Raw genomic sequence first — 10054 nt, forward strand, 5'->3', positions numbered from 1 at the left:
GCAGTTTCTGATGAAAAGGCAGTTTCAGATGCAAAACTATGGCATGCTCGTTTTGGTCATCTGAACTTTGCTAGTTTGCTGCGTTTGCAGAAATTTGATATGGTTGCTTCATTGCCCCCTCTTGAGGCACCATTGAAACATGTTTGTGAAGGCTGTATTTCGGGCAAAATGCAGCGTTCTGCGTTTCCAAAGGATGGTTCTGTGCGGGCCACTCGCAAATTGCAACTTGTACATAGTGATGCATGTGGGCCTATGCAAACTCTGTCATTTGGTAAACACTTGTACTTCGTGACTTTCATTGATGATTACTCAAGGCATGCATGGGTATATCCACTGAAGGCAAAGTCCGAAGTATTTTTGTACTTCAAACAGTTTTTTCTTTCCACCACTAATATTTGGAAATAAGAGAATCAATTTTTGCCATGCAGTGCATATGAAGCATTTCCGAGCTCGCTTTGGTGCGATGTCGTACCCGGCGCCGGAGCGATGCTTCCGCAACTGCCTGCCGGACCTCAGCGACTGCCATCAGCCCTCTAATTCAGCGGCAGCAGCGTCAGCAGCAGCAGCAGCAATCAGCGAGAGTGAAGTGGACACCCTACTGCGGCGCCCAGCTGCCACCTTGTCTGACAATTTTCTCAGCGCGGCTCTCACCCTCAAAGACGAGGTAGGTAAAGGGTTCACTCTGATTCAACAGAAAAATTATAAGGGTATCCATAGCCTATAAATTCCTTTTAATATGTGCAGGTTGTTCAGGCCACATGGTCCAACTCATCAGCCAAGCCCAAGAAGAATCTCTCCATTTACAATGGCACCCTTGGTACTGCCTTCCTTTGCTTCCGAGCATACCAGGCCACCGGCAACCTCCAAGACCTTCATCTTTGCAGGGATATCATACAAGCATGCTCTTCTGCTTCAGCTTCCATGCGACAGTTGGGTATACTCCCACTTTGCAGCAAATATTTCATCGTCCCTTGCTTTGATGACCCCTTGCTTCCATTGCTTGAGTCCTCACACGTTTTTTTTTTTTTTTTGGGTAATCTACATGTGCCCTACATTTCTGCTCGGAACCCCGGGCCTTTTTGCTCTAGGAGCTGCTGCTGCCAAGTGCATCGGCGATAAGCAAGAGGTGGATCGATATGTGAAGCTGCTGGGCGAGGTACTACCATCTCAACTATCTGTTTGCTATATGCCTTTTTTACATTAGAAGCTGAGCTGGAAGTCTTTTTAATGGAGAAGTGTTTTCCAATCGTCATCTTTTAATTCAGCTAATCATATGCAAGCCTGACATAATCCAATCTTATGAAGATTGTTTTCTCCACCTTAATGGACTTGCAAATACATTTTAAATAAAGTTGAGTTCAAATGTCGTCTTGATGAATGTTTGTACCTTCAAGGTGTTATGGAGGCTTGGGAGCTCATGCCTCTTGGAACTTCTCTCTTCTGAGTGCATCCCTCATGCGTCAAAAAATGCATCAGCTCCCTAATGAGATTGTAGTGGAAATGGCCTCAATAATGGGAGATGGTACATTCTGTTGTTTGACCACTCATGTGCTGAAGTAGCCAAGCATGATCAAGAATGAAATATTGTTTCTTCAAGGTATGAGCACTTATGAAGATCTTTCTGGGGGATTTGTTGGGACAAGAGACACCCTCTCTTTGTTTACCTTTGGCTGTTTGAACAAGGTTGTCGGAGAGCCCCTCTATGATGATGTTTCTAGAAACATAAAGGGAAAGCACAACTTCCTTCAACGTAGTAGCGTAGCCTTTTGTTTTTTTGGGTAGAGAATCGCCTTGCTTTTTTATTTTTTGGGGACTATTCTACCTCTAATTAAACAACTTAACATCGGATAAAACAGATCAGACTAGCGAAGCAAAAGTATAGAATAAATGGGGAGGGGTCTCCACAACTAGCTGCTCTCGGAGGGAGACTACATATGGGGGGACACCAATATGGGCCTGTAATGCCAAGTAATCCCTTCCTCACCCCTGGACAAGAAAGGTCTCATGCTCGAGATGCACAGAAAACATGCGCACCATTCTTGCATAGCCCCTGATGCAGTTCCATCAGCCCCTATGGTATGGATTTGGTGAGTTGAGATGGAACAGATGGATTCCGCAGGAGGAGTTGCGGACCCTTAACAGTGTTGTGGGAATGTTCACATCAAACCTGCCATGGTGCTAGACCTGTGATCGTCTTCGAACCGGAGTAATGAGGTGTGCTGCTGCAACAGGTTTGGCCCATAAGATTTTAATAACATACTTAATCAAGCAAGCATTATATGCACTGAATCCGACTCATCTTGTGTGATAGCGAGGCAACTCACCCTGGCTGAATAGTGAGGGACCCTCCAGTACTCTCGCTCAGGCTGACTGGAGCAACTCTAGTTGCGATCTGGAAGCAATCTTGGCGTTGACTTCAAGGAAGCAATTCCCATCAGTCCACATTTGGCGACCTTTTTGGGGATTGCATTTGCCGAATTACCGAGCAAAGCATGCAAGGTTTTCTATGATGAAACTTTTGAAATAGCACGAAATCTCCTGGCTGAAACGACGTTTCGCCCAAAAAACATTTTTAAGGGTAAATTTTTTTTAAAGCTTTCCCCCCCAAACGTTAGGTTTGAAGCTTGCACACACATACATATATATACATAGATGCTGATATATATATATATATGTTTGAAATTGAACTCCCAATTTGTTACGTTTTCCAAAATTTTCACCTCCATTGCAAATCTCAACCTCTCTTTCATCATGCTTTCCCGTAAATCCCCTAATCATTGTGACATTTGGGAGGATTAGCAAGTATGGAACTTTTGACATAAAATGTATCGTTTGCAAATTTTGTGGAGAATGTGTCTTGAATGTTTCTCTTTCTATGTTATAGACTTGAATGTGACTTGTATGAGTTTACGAGCATGCTTATATAATAGTGTCACTTCAAAACTTGTCCATTTCTTCCAAAGAGATGAAACGAAATGAAACAAAACCTTCCAAACGATAAAACGGTGAAACGGATGAAACATTTATTGTGACTATGTCTAGGATCAAAAGCGTTTTAGGGAAGTTTGGCTGCATTGCTTCTGAATAGGCATATTGGAGCTTAGAAGCTCAGCACAATAGGATAGGTGCATTGTTAAGATAGGAAATTGCTAGCCAATAGGTGCATCAGAGGAAGACTCGGAAGATGATTGGAGATCGAAGGAGGAAAAGCAGAAGAAAAAGAAGATCCGAAATGTAGAGGCATCGGAAAGTGTAGACTTGGAGGAAGAATCCGAGAAATGAGAATAAAAAGAAGAGAACAAAGGAAAGGGAAAGACGCATAAACAGGGAAGAACTAGGAAAAGAATCTTGAAGAAATCACTAAGCAATTGGAGGAATTCATGCACAAAAGGAAAAGTCCTTTTCAGGTTACATTCAAGATAGATGCTTTATATATAGACTTACTCACATATTTCATGCTGTGTGATTTTGCTTTGATCTCTCGTGCATCTGGTCCTTTCATCCTTTTGCCCTCACATCACTTGGGCGGCCAAATGGTGGCATTACTGTACTAATTCTTTCTATTTGCTACTTCCCTTAGTGCTAGGCTTCATTATGCCTGAGTTTGCCCTGCATCTCCAGAGGTTTGACAGAAACTCTGTACGAAGGGCTTTGTGTGAATATATGCTCTTAAGACTTATGTGTGTGTGTGAGAGCATATCTTGATGCAGAGTTCTACAACCACTATTGGGCAATGATGACGTTAGTGGGGATGTCGTAGTATCTAGTCCATACTATGCATAATGGAGTTGATAGTTATATAGTCTTGTGGGTTGACTACCATGAGTATATAACATGCACGTTTCTAAAAGGTGAATTTGGACATGTTCCTTGATTCATCTAGGTTTATAATGGTGAGTGAACATATGTAGAAGAGCCCTCTGATGTGAGGTGACTCTGAGAAGAAAGACCAGTGCAGAAGCAGAGATGATGTCGGAGCTGAAGCATGGTCAGTGACGAAGGCTCGCGTCGATGTGAGGCAAAGCACTCCGAGAGGTGGTCGGTGTCGAAGGCTCACGTCGGTGGATGCAGAGGCACTCCAAGGTGGTAGTGGCAACGGAAGATGAGGTGATGCAAGCTCTGTTGACAAGGGTGCTGTTGTACCTAAGGTGGTAGATGAAGGGCAGAGTGCCTTGTGCACAGAGTGTATCTACCGTGTGCAACACACACACAAGACTAGGTTCGAGGCTTGGGGAAGCTTGAATCTAGGCAAGCTGGGCTAGGGATGGACTGACGAGCGGGCAGCCAAGTGTGGACGGGCGGGTGCCCAAGTGTGGACGCCTGCCGCGCCCGGTGACCGGCCAAGAGCCTATAAAAGGGTGGCCAAGGTTAGTTAGTTGGTCATAAAGTTTCTCAAGTCTTTGCGAGAGCTCTATGGTTAGGAGCCTGGATCTAGTGAAGACGTGCACCTGCTTCTTGCAGCCGAGGCCGACAGTAGTCTCGAGGCCAGCAAGGGTAGCTCTATGGTGGTATGGGACGTCACGGAGTAGAGATTGGTCGATGCGTCTTGGTAGTCAGCCCAGCTCATGGCTCGGTGGGGACAGCCAAGACTTGTGGGTTTTGCGCACGGCTGTCATGGTTGGGTGGTGAGTCAGGCCTGCACCCCCTTCACGTTGTTTGGCTTTGTTTTGCAGGTTTCGAGTCGTGTTTCAGGATTGCTCTACAAGGAGATCCGTGGGGATTGACAGCGGTATCAGAGCATGCCTCGAAGAGCGTGCAAGTGGGTAGGTAGAGAAGAAAGAGGTCAAAGAAAGAGATGAGTTCGAGATGCTGTTTTTTCATGAATACTGCTGTTTTTTTTCAGAATTCAGCGTATGAATTATGTTTGCATTGTTGGAACCCGGGTTTGGGTTGTGGTCTTGGTAAGGGTCGATTAGACTGCTTGAGAAGAGCCTTTGTTTTTGGCAAGGAGAGAAGCAAGAGTGAAGTCGGCTGTGAATTAGCAAGCGAAAGAGAGAAGAAAGAGTGACCTTGCCGCCTGCCAAGGGGAAACTACAGCAGAGCATTGGGGCTTGGAATTTTGGTCGATCTTCATAGTCATCTCTTGTATTTGAAATTCAGTTGTAACACCTGTTCTGCTACATACGACAATTCAGTACTTTAGGGCCATTGTGTGTGCTGTGTGTTTGCATTCCGCTTCTCCCTTCTCTCTCTACTCTCAAAACCCTAGCACATAGGCACAAGAGCTCTACACTCAGACGATCTGGTCTTCTCACAATTGCTGTCTTGTCTGTGCTGGGGGCTTAAAGAGGCAAATAAATCCCTTGTGACCCTATATCTTGTTTAAGACCAAAAGGGCACGATTATGAACAATTTGCCTTCTTCAATCCAGTGCATCTCTAGCATTCGATGAAGTTTTATTTGATCTCAGTCACATATTCTTCTATCAAATTAGCATAGTATAGAACAAAGTATAATACTCTATTTGGCTATGCGAATCTGATTTTTGTATATGTCAAGATCCTAGTTTTATGACAACTTTTTTTACTCCTAGCATCTTTTGTCCTTATACAGATTATGTCTTGATTACTCTGCCAAAGCATAACTCTAACTAGCAGCCTATCATGACAGATGCCTCTGAGTGTTGGAGTTGATGCATGCTACAACTTTTCTTGAAGAGTGAATGGTTTTCAAAGGTGTTTTTTGATCTACGTGATGGTATTACTGTGTTAACAGATTGGAAAAGAGAGTGCTCTTGTGACTAGTGATGGGAATGGTACACCATATGAACTACTCTATGGACGTGCTGGATACCTATGGGCTACACTCTTTGTGAATAAGCAACTTGGTTTTGAAGCAATTTCGGCGAGTATTGTGGTGAGTTTAAAACATTACCTTTCAGATGCTCAAACTGTAACTGCTATTTTACAAGTATACAAGTAAGTGGTTCAGCCATATGCTGGAGTTTGATGAAAAGGTTGCTCTCATATCAATGTCAATGTCATGCATGTCAATGTGCATAGGTGAGCTGCTGACTAGAAACAAATTCTATGGAGAAAGATGCATGAGCAAAGAAGCGAGATAAAGAAGGTTGGAGAGAGATGCATTTGTGAAATTATTATGAAGCGTGGATGAAATACAAGCTGAGTGGAGTGAGCTTGAGCTGAGTGGAGTGAGCTTGAGCTCACAAACGGATACAAGAAAAGGATAATTTAAGCTTGGTTTCTGCGATCCAGCATACTTATGTGGTCAAATGATTAAGCTGTCGTATAGAGCTAAGCTCCACCTACTTGATGTGCCTAACAATCTGTAGGTTGTAAATCTGAAGGGTCAAAGTTTATCTGACAGGTGGCTTTGGCTGTTGGTGCTCACCAAGTGAGGCAGGTCACGCTAAGTCCTGATTGCCAGGAATTGTGACCTGCAACAAGGGACCCTTCTTGATACCAGGCGATTTAAAGCTTATGTGGAAGTCACAATGGTGATAATGTATTATGCCTTAGGTTCCTAATTTATGCTTTTCTGGCAAGTCATTCTAATGGTTAGATCTTGAGAGAGTTCTGCAATTTCTTTATATTGTGATATGTCAGTTAATAGCTTGTGAGGTACTGGAAGCCTTTTAACATGTGCACACACCCATGTTTTTATCATCCCATTTGATGAGGCCAATAGTAAATACTGTATACTTCGACGTGTGTATGCTCACTAGCATCATTATTATGAATGCTGCATAGATCTAATCCCGAATACTTGTTTTTAAACTTTGCCGCTCTATTGAAAGAGAAGATTCTCAATATGCTCTTTTTGATACAAGACTCACCGTGTGCACGAGGCATATCACACAAGAAAACCACGGGTCTGTTCACACTGCAACTTTTTTGATCATGGTGAGTAGGTCCTCTGGAGCTTTCTTCTTGTCTGAAACTTGTTCTAGCTGCAGCTCATTAGTTTCTGCTCGATGCTCTTCCCCATAAGCATGGTGTTTTACCTCCTCGTGTTTGGCCAAAGTCATTTGTCTTTGGCCTCATGTGCAGCTGTAATGAGTCTTTCCTTGTGTGAGCATGCTGTGATGGTTTTTATCATCTTCTTCAAATTTATGTCTAGTCCCCATTGTCTGATCTTCTGCCATAGCCTCTACTGGCGTTCATACTATGTGACATCTAGCAGCTGCAGGAAGCATATCATCTTCTCCAAGCAAGTTGAACACTATCATAAGATAATATTTGAAAATCTGGCAGCAAAACACAAGGAATCGTTCCACTCTCGCGGATGTTGACCAAACTCATATCCATGAGTTGCAAAAACAAATTACCCAGGAGGTTGCCACGCTTAAAGTCACCCCCAAGTTAGAAGAATCACCCCAGGTTATGAGTTAGTTCTAATCTATAAAGGGACAAAAGAGTCTTTTAGTGTGAGACAAGCTGCCCAGAACGGGGGCAACAGCAGGCTGCCCGCCAATGGTGAATGCAGTTAGTGCAAAACACAAATTAAAGCAAGCAAAGCAAATTAAAGTAGGTGACTTAATTGGCCTCCTAATTCTGCATTCACTCATCTACAAGTCTTTGGAGCAGTCAGCAAGGAAAGAAGCTCAAACTTGGAGAGAAGTAATATTTGAAGATCAGTCCAGGGCTTCCATTTCCATCAGAGCTCAGCAGTTGTGAGAGGACAACAGAAGGTTTTCTTGCTCTACTTACAGCCATGTTCCTTAAGCTTAATAAGTAGTGTAGTTTAAAGAGGGTGTGCGTGTGTTCTCTTTAGTGCTAGCCTTCATCATTGCCGAGTCTGTCCTTCACCCCCAGAAAAGTGAAACTCTTTTTGATGGTTCGATGCATAAACCTGCACCTACTAGTGCATGTGGATGTCATAGCACATAGGTTATGCTTTTTGAAGATTTGTGAGTACTCTCATGGAGTACAGATCACACTTCGGTTTTTGAAGTTTCTACTGGTATATAGTTTTTAGCAGATCTAGTAAGATTATTTGTAAATATGTCAATTTAATTCAGTTCAAATATACAGTAGTTTAGGTTGAGAGAATCAATTCTTTCATTAGCATTTGTCATCTCTCACTTCGTCTTCTCGGTTTTGAGATCTAAAGTAGTTCACAGAACCATGCTTCTGCTAGTGCACTTTGACAAAAGAGGATAAGTATCATACCAAGGGCAGGGTCATGGTTGGGAGGGAAGTGAAGAAGACTGTCATGTGTCTTCGGGTAAATGATCTGCATCTCTCAAACAGCATAGAAGCACTTACAGATATGTTACACTTGTTTCTACACTATCAGCATTGTGGAAGTTTGTTTTTATTCCCTCACTTTTAGCTCACTTGCTTTATTGCACCAGTTGTAGTTGGTAAGATGGTGCATTTTGTTGTCTTCTGAACAGCATTACATTGTTAACCTACTTTTATTATCACTCATGATTGCAGAGGCCTATTTTGGATGCCATTATCGCTGGTGGACGAGCAAAAGGTTCTCAAACTTCTTGCCCTTTGATGTATCAGTGGCATGGAAAGGCATACTGGGGAGCAGCCCATGGGCTGGCAGGCATTATGCATTGCCTCCTGCATTTTCAGCTGGAGGAGGAAGATACCAAATCTGTGAAGTGCGTTCTTAAGTACATGATCCAAAATCGGTTTCCAGAGTCAAAGAATTATCCGTCACGCGATGGAAACAAGGAGGACAGATTGGTGCAATGGTGTCATGGTGCTTCAGGATTGGCACTTACTTTGTGCAAAGCTGCTGAGGTATGCTTGTAATGCAGAGATGCATCTGTTTCAAGTATAAAGCATTTTTATAGTATGCCAGCTGCAGTCTGCGCGCATGTGCGAACTCGATTTAAAGCGCTGCATACACACATGCATCTATGTACCTAAGTTTACAAGAATATAAATAAATAAATGAGTAAACAAACAAAGGTAAGTAAAGCACTACATACACAAACATTTATGCATGGTAGGTATGCATGATTATAAATAAATAAATGAATAAGCAAACAAGCAAACAAATAAACAAGAAACTGTCAATGTATGCATGCATGCACGTGTACATATGATGCTTACTTCAGAGGTAACTAGTCTTTTTTTTGTGTGTCAGGTGTTTCCAGAGGAGCTGGACTTTACGAAGGCTGCAGTAGAAGCTGCAGAAGTAGTCTGGGAGCGTGGATTGCTGCGGAAGGTTGGGATTTGCCATGGTATTAGTGGCAATGCATACGCATTCCTAGCTTTATATAGGCTACTAGGTGAAGATGTGCATCTTCACAGGGCAAAAGCTTTTGGATGCTTTTTGCTTGATTGTGCACGAAACTTGATTGCATCTGGTGATATGCATGGAGGGGATCATCCTTATTCCTTGTTTGAAGGATTTGCTGGAATGTCTTGTTTGTGGCTTGACCTAGTTAAGCCCAGAAGTGCGAAGTTTCCTGGCTATGAGGTTTAGTACAGAAATTATCATGTCATGTATGTATACAGGACCTATTTAGAAATATCATGTGTATATACATGCAGAGCAGTATGAGAGTTTGTGTCATGCTAGTACGTTGAAAGTGTCACTCTCTTTGTTATCTGGTTACCACATGATTCTCTGTGTGTTGTACAGGTGGGGACTTGTACTGGTAAGGCTCATGGGCAGCCATCATGGGTCCTGCTGATGGGAAGTCCCCATGTGTAACCAGCCTTATTAAGATTTTTTATCAAGTCAGCATCAAACTCTCCAGGGGCAATGTAGTTGTGGCTCTGATCGTGTACACTGAATTCACATCCTCCGAATGTCCTCATCTCCTGTACAATTTGGCCCACTTGCTACTAGCTGGAAGTGCCTAACCCATTTGGATCTCTATCGATTGCACGCCATTTGGTTATTCAGGCAGTTTACCGCTAATGGCATATACCTTGTGAGCTCTGGTATCTTGAGAGTCCTTGAACATTTTCCTTAGCCATGACATGGTGTCGTCTAATTGTACCATCATTTACACCCACCTAAGTCCTTACAAAGGTGCTTCAAGGATGATCCAATAGTGTGATCCAAATTCTTTCCCTATGCAGATGAGGTCCTTGATTTCTTCAATGAATCTCTGTTCGAA

The 10054-nt window shown here is 42.9% G+C and overlaps 1 protein-coding gene across 3 annotated transcripts; it reads left to right on the forward strand.

Moving 5' to 3' along the window:
• The first annotated feature begins 383 nt into the window (after nucleotides 1-383).
• LOC147613997 (lanC-like protein GCL2) lies at nucleotides 384-9470 on the forward strand. Of its 3 annotated transcripts, none has more exons than XM_086781986.1 (7): nucleotides 384-664; nucleotides 745-934; nucleotides 1089-1156; nucleotides 5716-5856; nucleotides 8101-8187; nucleotides 8403-8720; nucleotides 9070-9470. In XM_086781986.1, exons 1-7 carry the CDS (start codon nucleotides 434-436, stop codon nucleotides 9409-9411), a joined length of 1377 nt encoding a protein of 458 aa, XP_086638112.1. In that variant the 5' UTR covers nucleotides 384-433; the 3' UTR covers nucleotides 9412-9470. The 3 variants fall into 3 exon arrangements, with proteins under 3 accessions (XP_086638112.1, XP_086638111.1, XP_086638113.1); XM_086781985.1 differs by having other exon boundaries at nucleotides 745-929; nucleotides 1045-1156; XM_086781987.1 differs by lacking the exon at nucleotides 8101-8187 and having other exon boundaries at nucleotides 385-664; nucleotides 745-929; nucleotides 1045-1156.
• The last annotated feature ends 584 nt before the right edge of the window (nucleotides 9471-10054 follow it).

Source organism: Cibotium barometz, chromosome 43, assembly GCF_041138505.1.
Source record: "Cibotium barometz isolate CiBa-2024 chromosome 43, ASM4113850v1, whole genome shotgun sequence".
Lineage (NCBI taxonomy): Eukaryota > Viridiplantae > Streptophyta > Polypodiopsida > Cyatheales > Cibotiaceae > Cibotium > Cibotium barometz.

What these genes read in the sequence shown, in the direction of transcription:
- LOC147613997 (XM_086781985.1), top strand. Translation starts at nt 434, where the DNA reads ATGAAGCATTTCCGAGCTCGCTTTGGTGCGATGTCGTACCCGGCGCCG. An exon ending in ATGTGAAGCTGCTGGGCGAG is followed by an intron (nt 1,157 to 5,715) that starts GTACTACCATCT and finishes CTGTGTTAACAG; the next exon opens with ATTGGAAAAGAGAGTGCTCT. An exon ending in CTTTGTGCAAAGCTGCTGAG is followed by an intron (nt 8,721 to 9,069) that starts GTATGCTTGTAA and finishes TTTGTGTGTCAG; the next exon opens with GTGTTTCCAGAGGAGCTGGA.